Here is a 25,654-nt window from a genome sequence, read left to right on the forward strand (position 1 = left end):
TCGGGGGCCAAAATATGGTATCGGAACAACACTAGTTACGAGGCATACTGTCTAATAATTGGAGCCTACCCCAGCTGTAGACGGGCTGTAGTATTTACGTCTTTGAAAAGTAATCAGACGTGTGGAGCACTTTACCACTGGGTTCACTTCTCTGCCTTGGAGCACATGTAATTTACATGAAGTAAGCTTGTGAGAGTCCGGGGGGGGGGCACTTTACCGCTGCTAGCTATTGTTGCTAGATTGCTGCTGTTAGCTAGCAGTCACCGCTAAACGCTGGCAACAAGCGCCGTACAATACAACGCCAGCATAATTATGTCTTCCGGTAACAACTTCAAAATCAAAGTGCTACAATGCATTGATCTGCATATACTACTTGGTAAGGTAAGGTTTATTTTGAAATTTGGTTTCTCACAGCCCAGTGTACTATCATGCATACTGCCGTTATCTTGACTACGACTATCTCAGTGGCTATCCGAGGCAGAAATGATGTTTCAGTCCTAGTATTAATAATTGTTTTTGTACGATTATGCCTATTTTGTAATCATGGAGGGTAATAATCGAAATCGTAATTGAATTTCGTTTAATTGCACAGCCCTCATGTCTTGTTGATGAATAAAGGATAAATCAACAAAATAATTGACAAATTAATTAATTATTACAATAATCGTTAGTTGCAGCCCGACTTCAGTCAGTTTGAGCCACTTTGCTCGGTGTGCAGTGGGCTTAAAGAAACAGGTTGTAAATGACATTCAGTTATATAATGTGTCCTGCAGCAGATGCAGCGCCACAATGGGTTCATTCTCTTAATCCGTCTCCTTTTGTTCCACAACTGGCTCCTCTCCACCTCTAACAAGCAAAAAATGTGAGTCCTTCTCAGTCCATCTCGTAAGCCCTCTGCCTCATTTGAAAGCAGACTGTTCTAATACATTGACATGCAAATTAGACAGTGACGTCAGCCAAGCACTTCTGAGTCAGCTCTTGGCGTACAACTGCATTAAAACTCATCTTGCAGTTCATCATACTCAGTATGACTGAGAGGTAAGGCTGAATAATTAAACAATATGATCACAAATTATAGAGTGAGTTTATTGGTGTTTTTAAATCATTATTTTAAAGCAAGTTCCCCGCTGACGTGAACAGTTTCCCCTAACATCCTGGCTGCAAAAAGTGTGGAGATTGTTTGCAAAAGAATATTAAGGATGGTCTGACAGTGGTATGATGGCTCGGGACCAGTATTGCAGTTTGTCGGGCCACCTGACAGACTCTGGTCTAGTTCCATTGACATTAAAGGTCCCCTCATATGAAATTATCACTTTTGGTTTTTTTTTTTTTACATAAGTATGCCTTACCATAGCCTGACTAAGTCCCCAAAGTTGTGAAATAAACGACCCGTTTCCCTTTCCTATGGGTGTTTGTATCACATTAGCTTAAACAGCACTCTCAAATGGGCTGTTTCAGCTGGACGGTTTTACACGTCACTAACCCCACCTTTTTCGGTTTTACACGTCACTACCCTCACAATTTTCAACCCTTCGCCCCCGCCGGAGCAAACAAACAGCAGCAGCAGCAGGAGGACAGCATGGTCCACGATTTTGTGGCCCCATATCTCTGGCCCAGAGGGTCGTGGAGGGCCGGCACCGACGCCGTTGGAAAGCTAAGGTCGAGCCGGTTCCGGGATGTGTTCATTTTCCCCGTAGGACTTATGGTTCGACCGGTACATGGGTGTCAATCCCAGTAGCTGCACCTGGAAAATGTGCATCGTGGGGGATTAGCAGCCCTGACAGTTTGTGGCAAACATTTAACTGACGACTGCTTCAGGAATTTGGGACTATACAAACATGGATTAGCAGAACATCTTTCACTTAACCCGGGATCGGTACCAACTATTGAAACTAATGAGCCAATATTCCTTCAGGTGCAGACGTCAAGACTTTGTTTGTAAACAGGAGCACACGGAAAAGATGAGACTGGCCACGCCCAACTCATTTTGTAGTCAAAAACACGCAGAAGTCTGGTGAGCCTTGGCCACGCCCACCAAAATCTGCTCGTTTGATGCTAGGCTAACAGTAGACCTTCCTTGTGGAGACTGCAACTCTCCAACAAGGTACAATTTCGTGAACATTTGTTTTGATACAGTATTAGGGCATTCAGAAGATGATTGGTGTCATTGCTGCAAAGCTCATAACAGGATCTTTAAAATGTAGAACAATAAGTCAAATATCTTAGGCAAATTTTTAAAAATACACATAAAATTAGAGGTGCAACGATTAACTGACAATAATCTATTATCAAATAAATTCGGAATGAAGAAATCTTTGAGATAACTTTTTTTTTATATTTAAAAATGTTCTAATGATAGGAATTTTAACTTCTGAATGATAATAATGATATGTCCTTCAAATGGGGTCCAAGTGGGCTTATTATCTTTGTGTATAAAACATTTGCTTTTACTTTGGAAAATAATAATCATTTTTGACTAACTTCTGACCTCTTACGGACCAACCAGTAACGAATCACGTGTTTAATTCATTGATTCAACCAAAATAATTATCAATTAATTTGATAGTCGATTAGTTGTTGGTCAATAGAGGTGTGCAAAATTTCCGATTCTTAGATTATTCACGATTCGGCCGTGGAACAATCGAGAACGATTCACAAAAGTCCAAATTCCGATTATATAAATATGCCAAGGGAACCGAAACTAAAAGTGGACCGGAGCGGAAAGTACGCGGAACTGAAACGCAGTAGCGCGCGCGGTCTTCGGGACGCTTAATGGGACGGACCGAGAGTACACATCCACAACTCACGCCTCGACATTCAAAACAACAACAAGCATGGCTGAGCTGACCAACCCACCTCTTCGTCAGATCAGACCTGCTCCGAAAAGGCAAACAACTTCAGGCGGAAGTATCAGCTAGCTGGCTGCAGTGCGTCGGTTAGCGTTCTACAGGGCGCCGCGCAGTGATACGAACGAACGAACAGAAAAGTAGTGGCTGGCGGTAATGGCGTCTGACTTTATTCAGAAAAAGAGTATTGTGGTGGAAATGTATCACGCTTTTGAAAACAAATAGTTTTTAGAAGAAAAAGGCTTCATTTCCGAGACCCCAGCCAGCTTGCTGGACTATTTTCCTCTCGTCCAACGTCGAACATGAACGCGTGTCACCGAACGCTGTCAGGGGTAAGTCAGTGCTGATCGCACACACGGGAGGTGAGGATCAAATTGAGATTCATGTTAAAAAAGCCGAACGATCCCTTTAATGTTTACACGTTCATGTTTACACAAGTTAAAAAGCAGAAAAGCACTTGAGGGTTTTTTTTTTTGTACCTCTGAGAAACTTTAATGTTTACATGTTCATCTTTACACAACTTAAAAAGCAGGAAAGCACTTTTTTTTTTTTTTAGGCATTTGTATTGAAGTAGTAGTTCACATTGTCTTTCATTTATATCTCAGTGCACTTTTGAGTGGATAAAAATAATATATTTTTGCTCAATGCTATGTTTTATTCTGTTGAAGACTGAATATACTTAAAAGCTGTTGTTACAGAATGAGGACTTGAGTATTTTATTTACTGTTTTGAACTGTTAACTTGATACTGAAATAGTAGTTTATTTAGGCCTGAGAGGACTTTTGTACTATTTTTGTAACTAATGTACGAAACATTAAAAGCACCAAAATACATTGTTTTTTTTCTGCTGCCTGGGGGGAAATCAATAATCGTTTTATAATCGAATCGTAGCCTCTGAATCGTAATCGCAATCGAATCGTGAGGTGCCCCAAGATTCCCACCTCTATTGGTCAATCAATTAATAGTTAAAGGGATACTTTACTTATTTAGCCATTTTTGACTTTCAAACATTAATATTTTGCCTATAATAATATAATTGATATTTTCATTATTTTCACGTACCTTTAAAAACACATTTTGCAACTTGCTGTCAACTGAAAATAACATCACAAGGGCTCAGGTAACCAATCACAGCTCACCTGTTTTCTTGGTTTGGTCATGTGACATTCACAAGCTGAGCTGTGATTGGTTGCCTGAGCCCTTGTGATGTCATTTTCAGTTGACAGCAAGTTGCAAAATGTGTTTTTAAAGGTACTAATTGTAGGTGAAAAATCATGAAAGTATCAAATTAATTATAGACAAAATATTAACTTTTTATTGCTATAATGAGCTAAATAAGTGAAGTATCTCTTTAATTACATTTGGTTTTACTGGTCTGGCCCGCTTGACATCAACATAGGCTGTATGTGGCCTTAAAACTCCAATGAATTTGGCACCCAGTGTTTAGTTGACCAAATACTTACCATGTAAAGTAATATAAATAAGTATTTTGTCATTATGAATTTTTCTAATTACAGTATATCAAAAACTATGCATATCCCCATTCTGCTATTTCTTCGAATTCCCAATTATATTTACAATACCTGAAGATTAGGTGAAGCTGTTTAGAAATAGGCTTTTTTTTTTTTTTTTTTTTTTTTTTTTTTTTTTTTTAACTTCATCCGTGAACAAATTTATTTTTCAAGTAGCGTAACAACCACACGTTGGCCTGCACTACACCCACACGATCATTTAGTTTGGTGGGCCTAGCTGACACATTAACAGGCTATTAATGTCGAGCTCTGCGATTGGCCGGCAGCCAGTCCAGCGTGTACCCTGCATCTTGCCTGAAGTCAGCTGGGATAGGCTCCAGCACACCCTAGTAAAGATAAGTGGTATAGAAGATGAATATTTATGCGTCACGGCTGAGCGTGCTTTTTTTTTTTTTTTTATCTTATAGCAGATCATCGTGTTATCCAAACATCGGCGAATAATCCAAATATAATTAATCATCAGTTCCAACATCTCTTTCTTTAACGAGCCTATTTGTACTTGTAACTGAATGCTTATGCACATACTGCAAGCTGTGTGCGAGGAGGCTTATTTACATGAGAGCACGTCCCACCACCGGAGGTAACGAGTTGGGATTTCGTGGAAAAACGGTTTTGAAATGCCTTTTGTGTAATCATGTACGCTAATCATGTAATGTAAATAATGTAATTTTTGATCGCTTGATGTCATCATTCACCCAACATCAACGACTGTATGTCACTGACAAATCAGTCTGCATATGATCATCTAGGGCTGCGCAGTAAATTGAATTAATTTGATTAATCGCCATTTTGAAAATGGAGTAGTTGAAAATTTGCTAAATCGTGAAATCAAATTTTGTCTTCTGGATTAATAAAAGCTGTTGTTTATGTTCTGTTCCATCCAGTTATTGTAAGACATGTTTGCAATAGCTACCAACTATTTAATTGTGGCATTTAAGCACAAACTATGAATGCCAAGTTTACGTTACAATTGATTTTAAAATACATTATTGTATGAACATTGCACACAGAAATTATTTTTGAATAAATGAAACCACAAACATTTGTTGGGTTTATTAGACAAAAATCGCTCAAAATCAAATCGTCCTAAATGCCTGGGGGGATTTTATTTTTTGGTCATATTGCCCAGCCCTACTGCCACCTCAATTTTCCAATTTTTGCTCGTTTAAGTGGGATGAAATGTAAATATTTGCTATGAAATATGAAACCTGAAGATGAAAAGATAATGGTGAATCACAATGATTCTTAAGCCATCCCCGCCCCAGAATGCAAAGCAGTGCATATTTGGACTTGTATACTATACAGTGCTGATGTGTTCATAACTTTGTTTATGTTTTACGTTGAGAGGAAAAAAAAAAACAGCAATCTTTCCATCAAAATGTCATAATTTAATTTTGTGGTCAAATGTATTTGAGATGTAATATCTTGGGACGTAACCATAAGCGCGATATCGTGATATTAAAACTGCCACAATATCGTCGTTGTCATTTTCACACATTTGTGAAAAAAGTCAGTTTGACTACCGCTTGTACAGTTGTAGCACCCTCTGGTGGCTAGTTTTTTGTTTGTTTTTTTGTTTCGTTTTGTTTTTTAGCTCAATTTAGTTTTCATTAGATATGTTTTGACCCTTCTCTGTTTAAAATCTACACTAATTGACCGATGAAGGGGAACGTAATATGCCTGTGAATCAAGAACAATATGTGGAGGACCTCAATATGTGCATGCATTAACAACATAACATGATAATAACTAGGGGTTTGAATTGCCTAGTACCTGGCGATTCGATTCGTATCACGATTCATAGGTCACGATTCAATTCGATACCGATTAATCCGATACGAATTTATAAGTCGATTGTTTTTTTTTTTCCTTTTTTTAAACTCAAATTTAGAAAATACTAACCAGTAAACTTGTACATGTATACTAGGGATGTAACGATATCCAAACATCACAATATGATATTATCACGATATGAAGGTCACAATATGCTAATTATCATGATATTGTGGGGGCATTGCCGATATTTAAAAAAGATCACAATATTGTAAAAAAAAAAAAAAAAAAGAGCTCATACTAAAAAACAAAACAAAACACAATATTGTGCTTTTGTCCATAACAGCAATGCATATAAACCACCTACAATCTCTAATAACAATATTGAGGCACTTAATTGCTAATGCAAGCACACATTGATCGCTTCACAAGCAAATTAGGTTCCCTTACATCTGACAATTAGCATAGATTTTAAACGTATAAGGCCAAAACATCCCCAATGAAAATTAAATTGCACTAATAAACTAGCCACTAGAGGGTGCTAGAACTGAACAAATGGAAATCAACCTGACTTTTTTTAACAGATGTGTTCCTTTTAAATATTGTGAACATGACGACGACGACATTGTGGTAGTTTTAATATCACAATATCACAATATTGCCCTTATCGTGACATCCCTAATGTACACTGTAAGATTTGTATGAAAATGTATTATTTATTTATCTGAAACTTCAGTCATAACTGTGAGCCACTGTATTTAACAAATCTGTTTCATATTTGAACAGCTTTTATATTAAGGCTTAATGTTCCATTAATTAATATTTTTCCATGATTAAGGTGTGAACCCTAACCCTAAGTAAGACGTTTTGTTGAATATTTTTCCATCAAAAATGGACATTTAAAAATCGATTCGCCCGCCTATTGAATCGATTCGAGAATTGTGCGATGTAATATTGCGATATATTGCCGAATCGATTTTTTTAACACCCCTATTAATAACATAATAATAATAAAACATTGTTATGTACAAAAGCACAATATTGGAGTTTTTTTTAGTATGAGCTCATATTTTTACATAGTGAGCTTTTTTAAATATCGACAACCTCCCCACAATATCGTGATAATTATCGTATCGTGACCTTCATATTGTGATAATATCGTATCGTGACGTTTGGCTATCGTTACATCCCTGGTAATATCTATGATGATAAAATATCAGTACACTTTCTTGTCACAGCATGGTAAACACTGTTTTGACACCAAATTTTAAATCAAATTTCCCATTTCAGAATTTAACCTCAATAAAACACACCTACACGTAGCAAAAATTAAACGAGCACACTCTGCTTTGCAGAACCAGCTGCTTTACTGTGTTGTGTGTGGATCCTCTCCTCCCACGCTTCTTGCTCCTTGCCCCCTCCTTTCCTCGGCGTCACTCTCCTGTGTGTGCAATCAGCAATGCATCGTCATTGATGGCCAGGAAGACCGGCATAGACATTTCTCTGTTTCACATTTATTTTTGCACAGCACTTATCTATTGCTTTTAGTGGTTTAGATTCATTCAGTAGGTTAGCAGCTGGCTAGTAGGAATTGGGGCTTAACATGGAAATTGTTGGTCGAAGATAGAGACATCAGGCATCACAGGATACCAAACAGTGCGGCCAATGTGTCTATTTAATTGTTGATTTATGCTGGGTTTTGTTGGCCCGAATCTGCATGTTATGAGACCAGTGCTAAACCGTGCTCTAAAAAGCTCCAATTAGCAGGAATCATTTGACGCACAGGCTGCATATGCATTTAATGTTTTCACTTATTTACCCACTTTATCCCCATGCCAAATGACAGTTTGCCATTTGTATGTCATAATCCGTACACCCCCAACCCTCAGCATCCTTCCTCTTGCAAAACATGGGATTTATTTCATCTCATCTGTCTTTCTCACTCCTTCTCTAAACCTACACCCCCCTTTTTCTCTACCCACCCCCCACCCCCAATTTTTCTGGCAGACTGCACAACTCTTTCGCTCTCTCACGCTCTCTCTCTTTCGACTTCTCTGGCAGGCTACACATTGCGGTGAGTCAGTATCATGGAGGCAGGCAGCGGGGCTGCCGCAGCGGTGGGGAGTGCAGCGCTCGGACTGCTGGGAGCCGCAACCTCGTCCAGCCTTGACATCTTGGACAGGTAGGGCTATTTTCACAAGCCACACGCATAAGACGAAACTCCAAACATTTGAAGCGGCAATGGCGTGGTGGCTGTGTGAGTTGCTGTAGGTGGGGACCACACCTTAGGTTGTGCTTGGGTTCCCCATGCTAGTTTGGTTGGAGTCAAAAGTGTTGATAGTAATTATTGCATATGTGCATCTGTGTCATCCACTGATTAAGAGGATGTCAGTTTTCTGCTTGTATGAGAATGCACAGCAGCGCACACGCATGTGCGGGAGTGTTGATGACAGAAGAGGGTATTACTTGGCTTGTGTCTGCCTCAAGGAGAAATGATACCAGTATATGCATGCGGGGAAGGTGGAGGCGGAGGAGGAGGAGGCATTGCTCAACATGCCCGAGCACTGTAGCTGAGTTAGTCGAATGAATTTGCACAGTCACCATCACACCTCCTATTTTGTCCCCACCCACATCCATCATTCAACCTGTAGTAACTCGGTGACAGGCATCAATCATTAACTGCCACCGTTGGAAAGAAGATACCCTTAATTGAATGACCCCCGCAACTATCAGTTTAACTACCATTGACAGCCCAAGTGTATTAGCTTACAGCTAGTTACGTCATTGTTACACTAACACCTAGATATCCGTGTGCTATGTCATCATGCATTAACATATGCAAATGCTTTATTGTGCACACACTCAAAAAGTAGCTACTCAAGGACATTTTGGGCCAAATACTGTTGACAAAGGGGCTTGGTACATCCTAATACACAAAACACAAATTTGCTCTGTTTGTTAATGGGCATGATTTCCCATGCATTGGAGGCTTTCTCAATCCCGATTGCGCACACGTGGGATAGTACTCATTATAACATGTACGCTTCACTTTGTATTTCAGCCAATTACTGCTCAGGTCTATAAACTATTGCCCTTCATCCAGGTAGGAACTATCCTAAAAGGTGAACATGGGCAGTTTTACAGAGTGGGAATGGGTGGCATCTGCCACGTTCATAAAATGCCTTACCACCCCAGTTGCCACCACAACTGTTGACATCATTAATAAATTCTAAATGTTATTATGAATTAGGGCTGAACGATTAATTGCATTTGCGGTTAAACCGCGGTTTGACAACACGTAATTACGTAATCGCGGAAAGCTGCGATTTAACCGCTCATTGAAATGGAGTGGAAGGAGGGAAAGAGAAAGAAAGAAGAGGGAGTGTGACCGTCACCGCTGTAGCTAAAGCCTAGCGCCGTAAGTATATGTAATTTTGGTGAGTTTTTTTTTCTTTTTTAAATCAAATCGGAGATGTTACATCATATAAGCATGTATAATTTTACTTTGCCTACACTTTAGCATGTGTGAGTTTCGTGACTGAAGTGACTTTTAATATGTATACTGAATTCATTTATTTATAAATGCAGTGTTTACGTGTCATGTTTCATGCAACATGAAAAGTTGGATATGTTGAGTGGTAAATTAAAATATTAAAAGGCTTCATTTGCCTTTATCTTAAGATCCTGTAATATATAATAGCTATAAAATTGTTGATTATAATAAACTTTTTGTTGGATAAAAAATAATAATAATAATAATTGAAAAGGACTTTTAAAAAAATAATCGCACATGATATCGCAATCGCCATTTTTGGGGAAAAAAAAATCTCAATTAGATTATTTTCCATAATCGTTCAGCCCTATTATAAATGTCCCTGATAATGTTTCTATAGTGTGTATGAAGGGATTAATCACCGGTTTGTAATTCACAACCACTCCTTTCACGAATAAAAATGCTGCACCACTAATTAAGGAAAACCGTCAAATGCCTCATCATCCCGGCAGACAGTCGGGCAAGCTATTTATTGATTGTTCTATTGTTAATATGTTCAAATGGTCTGTCACGACTTATGTGAAATGTAGTTTGCAGCAGAGGTGGGCATTCCGTCAATATTGACGTAAGGGCCATCAATAACGGACACCTATTTTGTTTTCCATCAATCGTCAATGACGGACGTCCCATTTTGCTAACGGACTGACAAGTGATGGAGCATTGACAGATGCCCACTTCGAAAGACGGAAACGTTGACGAACAGTTGCTGAGCGATTGGCAAATGACGGATTGGTGACTACAATGTGCTTCGGCTTGAGATATTGACGATGAGGGAAGGGTGTCCAACTGTTGACGATTGCCGAAAGATGGACGCTCAAAATTCATTGACGCACCCAGCTCTGGTTAGTAGTAGGGCTGTAATATTGGAAAAACGTGATATGCAATGTAATTGTTGAATATAGCAATGGCAATATTATTCTGATATTCAACATGTACCTAAAGAAATTACATTTTTATAATCTAATGAAAGAATTAAACAAATTTTCTCATGCTGCAAAATAAGCAAGCTCAATGTATACTTAATTGTAATTAGTAATTACCCTAGGTAATATTCAACTATCGGATGGTGATGCACATTTAAGTTTGTCTGACTGGTCAAATTCAGATAAAAGCATACAATTCCATATGAAACTTACTGCATGTCTTTATGTTATGCATATTGCATGGGCCAATATCACAGTATAAATATCTTTTCCATATATTGTGCAGCTCTAGTTATTAGTATTTTTAGGCATTTGGTGTTTAATGAGGCACTGGGGCATGGTTTAGTTTTATTGAGCTTATATTGAAGCTTTCTGCCTGGTAGAACTGAACTATATTTTGAAAACAGTGCATTGTAACATCTTCCAAATATCAAGGGAGACATTAGTCAGTAAGCTCATGTTTATTTTCAACAAAACATTATTGTTACTGTACGGCCGTAGCTGGTGGCGGAACAAGTACATCAGAAAAAGTACACAGACTTATTTTGCTTGCTAGCTCCTCTCTCTCTTGCTCGCTCTCGACCTCAGCCTTCCTGAGTGTCATTCCATGTCAAAATTAACAGTCTCCAAGGTTATATTAAAACAAGTATAATGAATATAAAAACACACTACTCTGACTAGTGGGTATCACAAGTGCAAAGATAAAACAGAATCATCTTTTTTTTGGTCATGTACACGAAATATGAGCCCTGAAATTGACCCATCTCAGCAAACACACACTGCTAGCGGCACACACTGGAGCAAGGGGGCCGCTTGAGATTCCAAGGAGCAGTGTGACGTGTCGGTGTCGTTCTCATGGGCACTGCTGTGCCGGGGATGGTTTTGGGCCGGGGTGCCCACGGTGGCATGTGAGGATATTAACCACTTGACAAAAGCTGCCCATCGGCACTATCAACCTAGATATTTTTATTAAACGTTATGCTGTCCACCATAATAACAGTCTTAAATTAGCTTAAAGATATTTGTGAATATATCTGATAAATGTGGCCTGTAAAAGACTGTGACTAATATTACCAATAAAAACCTAAATTGTTAATGCTGAGAATTGTTTTTTTGCATAGGAGCAAGTTTGTATTCACGTGACATGCCCAAAACTTGCCAGAGAATGTACAAAATGAAAACTGAGCTTGAAGTGTGTGTGGTAAAACTTCGAAGAGCTGCAACAGTTTGTGGGTATGAATATCAGTCTGTAATTTTACTTTTGCTTTTGTGTCACTCAGACCCCACCTGCTCACAGCACATTGTTCAAATAGACCTGAACTATGTCTAAATCCTGCCCCAGGGTTACCATGGAAGCAGTAGCTTAGCATATTAGACTATAGAGTGCTTCAATATTACTACAAAAAGAGAGTGATTGAAAAGTAGGGAAAATAAAGGCTGAAAAGGGATGAAATGGAGACTGGGTATTTGTCATCTGCCTCTGTCTCATTTGAAGACAATCTATGGTATTTTCTGGGTTTGAAAATATACATTCCCCTTCTGTTAAAGGGGCACGATGCAAGTTTCAGAGTTTTTGCACATTTGGGACCCCTCTGGCGAAACGTGGAATGGACCCCAACGACGTGCACATGGCCAGGAGCGTGCGCGACTTTTCGGGCACGAGCAAATCTCCATGTTAATCGAACGTAAACACGGTGCACAGTGCCTTTTTCATAGGCTTAATAATGTCTACAGCGGTAAGAAACGTATTCATCTTCAGGTTACTTTGTATGTGAAAGTCATTTTGAGTGCCAAAAGCTTATGTAATCACAACCTTCCAAAGGTAAATAGTGCATCCCGTGAATCCGATGACATTGAGGATAGCAGTGCGTAGCTAATATGCCCAAGTGCGTAACCATTAGTTAGCGACCGTGTGGTAGTTTTATTCTGCACTGCGAAACATAAATAGACCCTATCGTATTTTCGTTACAAAGTCTTCCCGTTTCATCCCCAGGGTAGCTCTTACCTCTCTCCACCTGACGAACGCTGCTCCTATATTTATCCGCGTCCTCCCGTGACGCTGGTATGAAAGTTTTTTACTTCTCTTTGTCTTCCGTGGAGTCTCCATAAGGGATTGAGACGTATCGGGTGCAGGTCTCGTTAAATCCAGCTTGAATTAGCTATCCTGTCCGTGAAGTTGCGTGAACAATCGCGAGAGCTAACAGGGACAGTAGCGTGCACGCGCATGACGTCATGCTCAGAGCCACAGTTAAAGATTCCGGCCCAAACACTCCAACATTTTTTCCTTTTACAGAAAAATAGGGGCAACAGTCATTGTTCCATAGTCGTGCCTCCTCTCATAATACAATTCTTAAAAGATGTGCGGGTGAAAAATATGGTTATTTTAAAGGCGCAGTCTGCCGGTTTCACTCAGGAAAATGCACTTTTTAAAGACAGGATTTAAACAAACAAACTACTTCTCAATTTACAGATCTGGGCTTTTTTTTAACATGTGGGGGTGATTTTGTCCTAAACCCCCACACCACCAGCCTGTATTTTGCCATTTTGTGTTTGTTTTGTAAACAGCGGGATGTTTCTGTGCAAAGATAGTGTTTACACCCCTCCAGCCAATCGCAGAGCGGGGGGGGGGCGTGTCGCAAACGGAGCCGGGCGAACGTGTCGGCTGCGTGACGTCACTCTCGCGGTAATTTGAGAAGCACGCACGGATTTTTTTTTCTTCACTCACTCATTCACATATGTAAGCTTCTGTGAGTGAGTGAAAAAATAAATAATAATTAACCGTTCGCCCGGCCCCGTTTGCGACACCCCACAACCCCACCCCGTGCTCTGCGATTGGCTGGAGGGGTGTAAACACTGTCTTTCCACAGAAACGTCCCGCTGTTTACAAAACAAACACAAAATGACAAAATACAGGCTCGGGGGGAGGGGTTAGGACAAAATTACCACCAAAGATTAACATAAACCCAGATGTGTAGACTGAGAGAAAGTTAAAGTGTGTACATCCTGTATTTAAAAAGTGGATTTTCCCGAGTTAAACCGGCAGATTCGGCCTTTTAACACTCAAATTTGAGTCAAATCTTGCATCGTGCACCTTTAAGTTGCCTGTTTATCTCAATTACTTTAAAGGGAACCTTCAGCCAGGATGGCCCATTTCTCACTCATAAACTCTCTCTCACTCATTCATCAGGAAATTTACATTAGCTTGCATTTTCAATTTTATCATTTTGTTTTGGAGAAATTAGTAAATATAACTCATAAAAATACGCCCCTTCGTAATAGAACCAGTATAGCCACGCGCTCCAACCTCTTCCCATGCCTTGTGCTGCATTCCAGGATGGTCGGAAGTCGGAAATATCCGAGTTCAAACCAGGATGTGTTTCCGGGAACGCCCCCTTTAACTCGGAAATTCCACTTGCGAAGTCGGAAAAAACCAAGGACCCCCGACTTCACCAGGGGACTACAATGTGACGTCACTCTGAATGGCAAAACACAATTTACTCGAGTATAAAACTAGATAGCTTTCTTCATTCAGAAATATTCACCATAACTTCATGTAACGCAACGTACGTGACAGTATTGCCGCTATATCCCTGCATGAAATTAAACGGTAAACTACTTAACTGTATAGAATGCTTATGAAATAATATTAAAACAATAAATGAAGCAAAATTGCAAAAAGGTAAGTTTCCTGGAGGTCAAATTCAGTTTTGAGTACCAAAATAAAAACAATTTATCACTATCCGCCATTTTGGTTGTTTACTTTCACCTCGAACGCTTTGAGGTCGGAACTGGGAAGTTTCAACTCGGATATTTCCGACTTCCAACCATCCTCGAATGCAGCATCGGTACATATCACAGCAGGGACCGGACATAATTAGACGTTCAAAATTATTGTACATATATATCACTAATAATGTCCAAAAACAGCGACCAATTGCCACCAAAATTCATATGCACATTTCTACTCTTGTCCATGCTAACCTTTAAAAGTAAAAAAACAAAAAACAAAAAAAAAAACAATCAGCAAAATATTTTTGATTGTGTGGAGGTGATCAAGTTTTTTCCTTATGGGAGCTCACTTTATGTCACTAAAATCCCAAATAATGTGCCGATTGCTTTGCTATTTTCACAGGTTGAGGTGAACAAAAGTAGGAAGGTGCATATGCATGTTTTGGTGACGATTAACCACTGTTTTCAAACACTAGGTGACAATAGAAATAGAGCTGGACGAATAAGGAAACCCACTCAACTGCCTCTTAGGGGCAGTGTGGTGCCTTGCATCCATGTTATTCACTCTTATAAGAGCAGAAGAAGGTAGCTATTGAATTCTAAGATTCTTTTGAACGGTGGCAGAAGTGCGGCGAAGAAAAGGAAAAGATGCCAATTGGATGGCTTGCGGACGAGCGACAACAAGCGAGCGATCAGAAACGTGACCCAGGCTCCGTCCTCCGCAATTGAGCCGAGCCCCGTGGACGTGTCGCCGTCTTCGCTGGCGGCACCACCGTCTCCATCATCCGTCTTGAGCAGTGCACCTCAAAGCATCTTTGGATGCCCGGTTGCCATGGCAACCAAACCCAAGCAGGGGAAAGGATGGAGGAAGTTTTACGGGAATGAAGTTGCTGTGGCGCTCGTCAACAATTGGCTGGCAACCAGTTCAGGGTGTACCCCGCCTGCTGCCCATAGCCAGCTGAGATAGGCTCCAGCACCCCCTTGACCCCCGTGAGGAATAATCGGTTAAGAAGATGGATTGATAGATTGATTGGAAGAGATTCATGCATCATCACTTTTGTAGTTTAATTACCTTGTCTTTAATCGGGCTGCATTTTTCTTTTTCTTGCCTCATGTTGATTAAAATGGATGTTTTGAATCTTGATCATTAACCCTTAAGCAATCAACTAAAGGAAAACCTTTACTGCACTTTTTTTTTCCATTTCAGACAACTTTACCCGTTTGTTTACCATATGTAATTTAACTATCACATTATTTTCTCTGATTTCCAGTCAGCCAGCCCCTCAAAATAATAATGTGGTAATCTTTGAAGGTGCAGGATGCAATGTTTCATGAACATATCTACATTCAAATATGCTATTCTCCATATGAACACTGTACAGTAGTTATATGACTTTAGAGATTGAATCAAAATGTTATTTTATTGGTCAGTGCATTGCTGTAAAACCTCCCACTGAATTTTTATTTAAGTTATACCAGATTAATTTTCCCCTCATCTTTTGCTGGCCTACTGTGGCTGCTGCAGCAGCAGATGGGCTCTATTGAAAATGAATGAGAGGCCTGTGTAGTGTGAGCATGGCCGAAGGCAGTTTTGCTGCATCAACAAAAAACAAAAAGCGCCACATAAACCTCTAATCCTTTTTACTTAAAACTAGTTCATATCACAGAGGAGCTTCCATTTGCATCTAGTGCCAGGTGATGGGTGTTAAATAACAAACTGCATACAGAAAGCACTCACTTCACACCTACTTCAAATTATTTGGGCTGCAATTTAGGTGAGTACCCCTGAATCTGGCACTCTATCCTTTCGTCAGCAGTGCTTGTGTTTGACTTTCAAGATGAACAGCAGTATGAATTACCCTACCTTTTATAGCAGTATATTGCCTGATTTATAATTTGGGGACTATGCCCAATAATATCCGTTTTGGCATTGCTGTGTTGTGCCGTGACTGCCGTCCATATATTATAGTAAACTCATATACTTGACTTAAAAAGTTCTACTTTGGGAACAAACTCAAAAGTAATGAAAAGAGAGAAACAGAGAAATATACTTCAAGAACAATACATACATTTATTTATTTATTCATTTTTGATAACTTGCTGACACTTGATTCAGAATTAAATTGAATTGGGGTTAGTGCTGTAAAACGATTTTTAATCTGATTAATCACACTTTTAAATTTTGATTAATCACGATTAATCAGCTAAATTACTTGCGCATTTGCGTAATATAAAATAAATACAAAATACCATAATATTTTGACATTAACACATTGTTTTTATCTGTATGTCGTTTGCAAACATTAATTAAATTCATGTACGCAATTGCATGCATGCGTGTATTGCTCAAAACGTAGCAGCATTATATCATTTGGGTGCAATTCAGCAATTATTAATTAATTAAACGCAAATTACTTTTGTTTTATCTAAAGTCCCTTCGGGGTGTTTTTTAAAGCAAAATGTACCACCGAGCACACCAACTGGAGTCACCCCGCTCATTTGGAACAACAGGCGTAGGAAATGCCGTGCATTGACCTCATCACTGACCTGCGCAGCCTTCAATGTAACCATCCGTGGTTACATTCAAGGCTCAAGTGCGGTCAAAAAAAATTTAATATGCGTTAATACGTAAATTAATGCGATATTTTTATGTGATTAATTAATCTATTAACGCTTTAACTTTGACGGCCCTAATATATATATATATATATATATATATATATATATAATGTAATCATAGCTAACTAACTAACTCTTTTGTCATAGAAAAATAAATACACAACACACATTAATTATTGCAACATTTTTTCAAGTTATTAAGTAAACCGGATTGATTTGCGATAAAGCAGCTTTTTTTTTATTTTTTATTTAAGGGATAAAGTGATACATATATTAGTTTTAAGAATGGGGGGGAAAAAATACATGTTCAGATAAATTCAATTGTTTGTTTTTTTTGTTTTGTTTTGTTTTTCTTATATGAACCTTGAGCCTTTTCTCCCTGACTATACGGTCATCACTTACTGCATGGTATATGATTATCATACAGGTAGGTTTGGTAGGCATTGATATTTCTAGTGGTGTTATGTGTTATGCATCAATGTCGTTCATTCCAGAACTGAAGGCATAAGGCTTCATAAACATTAATTATACACACGTACATTGCCTCCTTGCTTGTGTTTGGGTGCGCTAATTGATGCTTTATTACTTCTGAAATGGATTTGCTTATCTTGTGTGTGACAAATGACGGAAATCAAAATGAAGTATGTTGCCATTGAGGGGTTGTGGCAAACATGTTAGTTTCAGTGCGCCTATTTCTGAACTCTTCTTTCAGCATCACTACGACCATGCTGTAGCTGTGTTTTGGTTGTTAATAATAAACGCGAGTTTATTGACTAATGTCTCTGAAAGCCATAGTAGATGCCACAATAAATTAGCGAACCCAAACATCACATCATGTGAAAATGTACATCAAACACACATAACCTGTGTGTGCTAGGCTGGCTTCCAGACCCAGCTGTCCCTATGTCAGAAATGGAATAAAGCACCAGCCACAAAAGTGCTGTCCTTTTCTTTCTCCGCTGTTTGCAGGGCAGGTTTGCATCGCACTATTTTTCCAAAATGCGCTCAGCCTCTAACTTTTGGACACAATTGCTAACACCTGTTAGCCGAAGTGCTTGTTTTTATGTCACGGATGAGCCGGATTTACCACTACTGCACATGTGCGTCACCGCCTGACAGGCAGACGGCCAGCAGGAGCAATGGGAGACGAGGCAGTTACGAGAGAAAAACAATGCATAACAAAAATAAATTGATGAAGATCGTTGAAATATTCATGACTTGTTGACTGATCTTGGCATCCCTACTTTGTTTGAAGTCACGTTGTAGTGCTGTCACTAATGACTTTTAAAAAAATCGAGTAGCCTATTAATTATTCCATCGATTAATCGACTAATAGCCCCACACCCTCTCCATTTAAAAAATAAAGGAAAATACTTTTTTCTTTTTCTTTTTTAATTATTATTTCTTCGTTTTTTTTAAGTCCATTTAAGGTTGAACCTGAGTTGAATTTAGTGGATATTAATACTCATTGTTACTTATCATACGTACATATGCACATATTACATAAACAACAACAAAATTACTGTAATTTCCAGACGAAATGCCGCAACTTTTTTCACACCATTTCAACCCTGTGGTTTATACAATGATGTGGCTAATTTATGCATTTTTTTCGGCCACCAGGGGCGCTCGAGCACAAAAAGTAAGAGTGAGACAGGTGGAATATATTTGTCGAGGAAGACGCAAGTTTAATGTAACTTGGCGCTTTGTGCATGAATAAAATTAGGATGAACAGACCCTCATTATGCAAAATACAAGAAGTCTCAGTCTCAGTGACTTTTACCGGTATGTTATTTTTAACCAGCCCCGTTAGTTACTACCGTATTGCTGCGGTGTTACTGCCTCGTCACAGGCACTGTTTGGAAAGAAAAGATAAGGCATATTATTAAACCTTTGAAAACTCTTTCTGTGTACCCCCCCCCTTTTTTTTTTTTCTTTTTTTTTTTTATAAATATCTTGTTTCAATGTGAGCACATGCGGCTTATAGTCAGGTGCGGCTTATGTATGTACAAAGTAGGGGTGGCAATCTCTGACATGAGGCCGATTCGATATGTATCTCGATACACAAGTTGCGATTCGATTGAAAAACGATTATCTTTCAGAACAGAACGGTTCGATACGGTTCGATTAAGTTTGGGAACGATACAATTTTCGATTCGATACGATTAATTTCAATATTCAAAACTTATAGTGACATTTGTTGCTTGTAAACATTAATCTTAAAACACCACAAATTTTTACAGTATCTACAAATGTGTAAAAAAAAGAACAACAATGTCTTCTATATTTTTATATATTGAATCAATTATTTAAATGGAACGGAACAAAGGGCTGGGTGATATGACTGAAAAATGTATCAGTTTAAATATTTATTAGTTGTTATTGACAGTTATAATTTTTATTTTATTTTTTTTAAAATTCAAAATCAGGATCAGGAAAACAAAAGGCTGATAATTCAATTTGAAATATAAATATTTAACCTTTAAAAAGACACCAACACAATTAAACAGAATATGTCCACATTGTGAAGTATTTCAGAAACATAAATTTAAGACATGAAATAAACCTACCGTCCAGCCAAAGAAATATGAAGCCACCTTATGGAACAATAAATCTATCAAACACATTTTAACAACTTAATATATCCAAAAATATTTCCAAAAGTGCATTTCCCTTTTTATTAACAATTTTTGTTTTTAGCAATTTTTGTTTTTCTTTGCCATCACATTCATTTTTGGTTAATGTATGACATCTTTTTTGTTTTTTTAATCTGAGACACGATGATGACCACGGAATCACTACTGTTTGTTTTGTTTTTTGGGCTGTCGTTCATTTTGAGTTTGATGACGTAATTGCGGGCACGTCTCAGTTCCCTGCTGCTCATGCTAGTTGTGTACATTGATAGGGAGCCACAAACTGAGAAATGAGATACTTGCAGTGTACTTTTAGCTTAGCTGGTGTGTTGGCTGTGGGGCATACCTGTGTTGTTTGAATCCATGCATTGGATCGTCACGGGAGTTATTCTTTTTGGCTCGCGCGCAGTACCAACGCTGGCCCGGGACATACAAGTGCACCGAGAGGCTCGATAGCCATGGGAAATACCGAGATGTACGGCACCGGCTTCTGCTAACTGTCTCCATTTGCATGTTGTCACTCGGTGTGTGTGCGCGCGCCGTGTCGCGTGCACGGCGTTGACGGTAGGCGGCCACCCCTCCCCCCAAAAAAAGGTGCGTAACGTCTTTGCATTATGTTTACAACATCCGGGGAATGAAGCGTCTCTGAGCGCTACTTTGCTAGCTCTCTGTAAACACGGAAGTAGCTTGAATAGTGCTGCTACTGAAATGTAAACAAAACAAGTAGAGCACGGTGCAGAACTCTTGCTATTGTTATGAAAACCATAAAGCCTCACTCGCAACCGATTCACAGCAACGCGATATCCGGTCCACAGCTTTACAAGCAATGTATCTAAGGATTCCCGGCGGATTTTGTATCGGTTGACAAGTCTGCTACCGATACGGCCGTTTAGCTCCCCTTGACGACCGATGATTCGGTCGAATCGGTTTTTTGTCCCACCCCTAGTACAAAGTGCTTTTTCCTTTGGAAATGTACTGAGTGCGGCTTATAATCAGGTGCGCCTTATAGTCCGGAAATTACAGTAGCCTATGCTAATCGCGATTAGCATTAGCCCTGAATAAAATCGAATCAATTACTTATTGTAGTACTTTTCCTGAAAATCACTTCATAGTCCAACATAATGAAAAATCCAATTTGATCACAATATTAATGCACTTAAATAGCTCTTCCATCTTCATCATATGTTGACTAAGCCTGATGTATTTGCTTGTCTCGTTCAAACATAGAGTTGTCGAAGCCTACAATTGCCATTGATGCAGCATACTAACAGGCACTGATCGGCAGTCTTGCCAATTCAGCATATCGTCATTGTTCTCTTTTTCTTTGTGTGCGCACGCGTGCATGCGTGCGTGTGCGTGCGCACGCGTGCATGCGTGCGTGTGCGCGCGCGCGTGTGTGTGTGTGTGTGCGTGCGTGTGCGTGCTCATTAATTCACCTGAAACCTAATAAAAATCCCATACCCTTCACCTTAACCGGATACTTCAGAGTCCTGCCAGAGTCGTCAAGTTCAGAAGGTCAGGAGACCAGAGGAAGGATCAAAGGAAAGAAAGATTAAACAAAGTGAAATCCAGCACCAACCAGACACGACCTGCCACCCACAGGGCTACAAAACCAGAATCTTTCACCAACCCCAGAAACCTCGATATTCCAACAGAATAGGGAGATCTCAAGAGACCAGAGGAAAAACGGAAGGAAGGAAGGAAGGAAGGAAGGAAGGAAGGAAGGAAGGAAGGAAGGAAGGAAGGAAGGATAGATGAAGCAGAGTGAGATCCACAGAGACCGGGGGGGGGCACATCCATCCATCCATCCATCCAGCCTGGCCAGCCAGCCATTTTACGAATTGCTTAGTTGCATTTAACTTTGACGTTACATACATTTGCATTTAATCTTTAAGAGCTATTTGTTTTCAAACATGTGTAGGGGCAATTTGTATTTAACTTTCATGTGAAGTATGTTTTAATTGAATCATTATTTGTATTTATGAATTACTATATTTGATCGCAGGGATCATGTTCAAACTGTTCATAATATTACAGTGGCTCACAATAATTTTAAGTAAATATTTTAGGACTTATAACCCTTTAGTCCGGTATTAGTTGGTGATGATGGTGGTATTTGGAGAGCTTAGTATATTTTCTTTTTAGGTGGTACTTAGTGTCAAAAGTTTGAGAACCACTTTTGTAGTGTGTTGTTTGGAGCAGGTGCTAGGCATCATAGTTTGCTGTGACATGCCTTCTCACTCAGGAATCCATGGAATGTCTTGGGTGCCCTCATACATAAGAACAGAGAAGTGAGAGTGAGCAGGTAAAATGCACTGTTGAAATGATAGCTTGATTCTGCTATTTTCTGTCTAGCATCTGTAGTCCTCAAGCATTAACTGGTGAGTGAGGCTAAAGCTTTGCCATTACGGCTGTTGTAGATGAGGGGTGCCTGTCAGGTAATGTGAAGTAATTGCTCACCACTCTGTGTTTACATTTAATTTTACTAACCCAAGAAATGTCAGCAGCTGTCTCATGGTGCAGAAGCAATCACATTGGTATTATCCCAGTTAGTACTCTTTTTTTAAATGATACCTTCTCACCACGACTTCACACACTTCCGGGTGGCAGAAGACGGACGGAGCTGTCCCCTAGTAAAACGAACCCTTACATTCATTTGACAAAAGCGAAGTTAGTGAGAAAACCGGTGAAGTGGCTTGAATGATGATTTTAGCCTTCTCAGTTTGATTATCAGTTGAAAACATGTTACATTATGTGAAGTGCTTTCAAGGGAGATAGTCGGCCTTAATTTACATTTCAACAAGTTGGTTCAAAAATAGACATGATGGAAATTCAGACATGGTTGCTGAAGTTAATGGCACGGAAGTGCTCTGTTGACAGTGAAATGGATAACACGTTATAGAACTGACAATAGCTAGCTGTTAAATTACTGAAAGTCAACCAAACCAAATATTTTATACATAATGTGAGAAATTTTTTCTTTTAAATTTCTATTTTTCTGCTACAGTGGCACCTCTACTTACGAAATTAATTGGTTCTAGAAGAAAGCTCTTAAGTCGAAAATTTTGTAAGTAGAGACACAGTTTCCATGTAAATGCCCTAATCCGTTCCAAGCCTTCCAAAATTCAGACATAAATGTTTCATAAAGCATAAAAATGCATCAAAACATGTAACAAATATGTGTTACAATTAGATTATTGCACAATAAATGAGAGTTGTGCCTAATGTAAAAAAAAAAAAAAAAAAAAAAAAGAATAAAGAATAAAAATGATGCTCATTTACCTTTTTAACTGCTGTTCTCTTCGTTTTTTCCCCTCTTTGGTTCATGTTCTTTCTCAGAAGTGTTTTTTTCTGGTGTTTTGTAAAGAACTAAACCAAGGATGTTTGTTTTTTAACAATATTATTATTATTATTTTATTTATTTATTTATTTATTTATTTATTATTATTACTATTATTTATTTATTTATTTATTTATTTTATTTATTTATTTATTTTTTATCACTCACTCATTCACGCTTACATCATGTAAGCCGAACACTCACGCCATCCGGCACCGAAGGCAAGTGACGGTTCGACTCCTCCACCTAGAGCCCTTGTTTTTTTGTTTTTTTTACAATCCTTCGAAAATGTCCAAGGCAAACCTCATCATAGTGAGCGATCACCTGAATGGTGAACACCTTTTCTGGGTGATTCTTTTCAATAAATTTTGAAACTTGATGGAAACTTCAGGTACTGCGAGGCATCTTTTTCCAAAAAAGGCCCGTCTCGTCGTAATTAAAAACTTACTGTGCAACGTAGCCTCCGTAAATCACCAATTGTTTGAATTTTTGCACAAATGTGTCGGCCGTTAGTGAATACATTTATATAAAACTATCTAAACACCTCATGGCACGAGGGGTGAATGACGAGGATGCTTCATAGACACATAAAATGTGTCCATAGATACATAATAGATATGTGTCACATTTCTATTATGTATCTATGGACACATACGGTAGAGGTCCCTCTTAGCCAATGGGATGACAGTAAGATACCAGTAATAGTCAATGGCAGAGCAGCTGTAAGTATGTTGCGTTCAGGAAACTCTGGGAGCTGCGAGTCGCAGCCCAAACTGTATTTTCACCTTTCGTATCCTGAAACTTCTTTCGTAACAAGAAGCAATACTGTATTTTCCTGTTGAGGAGTTTTGTAACTTGAAAATTTCGTATGAAGGGACATTCGTAAGTAGAGGTACCACTGTACTTGTTTATATGTTCAATAAAAAAATCAATCAATCAAATTGCCGTCTGCAAACCTGATAGTGAGGTTAGGGTGCTGGTCTGTCCCTTACATCACCATTATACAGTCTTGCAATTTTCTTTCTTACAATAATTTCTTTCTTACAATTATGTACAGTGCAACATCTACTTGATTCAGCCTTCACACCCACAGGCTCCACTGGGTTTGTTTTTGTTTTTTTAATAAGAAAAAAAAAACTACATTTCTTAGGGAATAGACTGGCTGTGTAATCCCAAACACAACAAGTGTGTCATTTTCAGTTGAGGTCAGCAGTCAGTAGGCTATTCAATTCTGCCACCCCCAGAAGTAACCCCATACCTGCTGTTTTCAAATGTTATGAAAAGGTCTAAACCCAGGGTACACATGAAAAATTCTGTCCTTGTTCACAAAGGAGCACCAGAGATTGTGCATAATTTTTACCAGCCATACTTGGATGACTTGGACTCTTATATTCAACAAAATATTTAGAAGCAATTAAAATATATTTATAAAAGTGTGGTGTACATTGGGCTTCCAAAGATTTATTGTATTGTGTTTTATGCATGCAGGAGCCTTCGACTTGGACGAAATCATCTGGAGGACGACGACATTGTACCTGAGCTGGCTCACATTCATCCCAGAGAGAGACCTGACTGGGAAGAGACCATTAGCGCCATGGTTAGACACACAACTAGATCATACACATACACCTACATGCACACTCAGGCATGATCATGTTTTTTTTCTCTGAGTAACAAGGTTCATACTCTTCTCTTCTTAGAAGCAGGACGATTTAAGGTTATTTGTATGTGACAGAAAAGAGATAGGATATATAAAACCTCTTTTTTATTTTTTATTTTTATTTTTTTTTAACCTTAAACAGTAATAATTTTTCTCTAGTCCCGGGGTTGGGATTGGCGTCTCGTAACAAATATGGTGAAAATGAGGCCGTCTCCATGGTAACATGCAGACGTGGACCCTGCTTCTATTGCAGCTGCCTTTTTTTGACTGGGCAAGAGGGAGAGAATCAACAAGCACACCGTGCTAATAAATATTGAATTTAGCAACCTTTTCTGTCGACTTTGTTTATTCAACATTTGATAGTGCACTTAGACTCTACGAAGGTAGCATATATAATATTCATGTCCCTGGTGGTTAACGTAAGTGACAAGAAGTGCTCAGCAACTTAGTATTATCTGTCACATCAGCCCACTGTTGCATATATGCTGTGGTAATTATTAGGCATATGCTGTTTTGTTTCCGTTTCTTAAATAGTCACTGCAAATTGAAGTGAATACATTATTGATCATAAACTACTATGTGCTCGGGGCGTGTACTGGATGGAGGTTTGGATGGGACTGGAAAATTGGACCATTCTTTTTGTGTGTATGGTGCTCATCGCGAACACAGCAGTTGCTTGTTTATGAGCTAGCTTATAAGCAAACTTAGCTTGTAGCAAACGTGTGTGATGTCATGCATGTTGAGATCGTGTCTCTGAACTGCTGAAAGGAGACTGATTCTGTCCTCTTTCATCTAAAAATGCGTCAAACATCAAAGCGTATGTAGGGATAGAAGAAGTTGTTGATTTGTTGTGACTGTATTGTATTGGTGTTAATGTTTTATGTTGTGTTTGTTTTTTGTGTTTCTGTAAAGCGCTTTGTGACAGTTCAGGCTGTTTGAAAGCGCTATGTAAATAAAATTGAGTTGAGTTGTTTTCACCAAAACTGTCAATGAAACTTTTTTTTTGGGGGGGGGGGGATTGACTCAGTTTTTGCTGTGATAGTTTT

General features: G+C 38.9%; 1 protein-coding gene across 5 annotated transcripts in view; it reads left to right on the forward strand.

The window, feature by feature from the left end:
• arhgap32b (Rho GTPase activating protein 32b) overlaps positions 1-25,654 on the forward strand; it is a 111,020-nt gene that overhangs the window by 18,270 nt on the left and 67,096 nt on the right. For all 5 annotated transcript variants that reach the window (XM_077504094.1, XM_077504092.1, XM_077504095.1 and 2 more), the window contains exons 2-3: positions 8,213-8,333; positions 24,437-24,545. In XM_077504094.1, the coding sequence (XP_077360220.1) occupies positions 8,239-8,333; positions 24,437-24,545 (204 nt within the window). In that variant the 5' untranslated portion in view covers positions 8,213-8,238. The remainder of the gene's footprint in view (positions 1-8,212; positions 8,334-24,436; positions 24,546-25,654) is intronic.

This window comes from Festucalex cinctus, chromosome 18 (genome assembly GCF_051991245.1).
Source record: "Festucalex cinctus isolate MCC-2025b chromosome 18, RoL_Fcin_1.0, whole genome shotgun sequence".
In the NCBI taxonomy this organism is placed as follows: domain Eukaryota; kingdom Metazoa; phylum Chordata; class Actinopteri; order Syngnathiformes; family Syngnathidae; genus Festucalex; species Festucalex cinctus.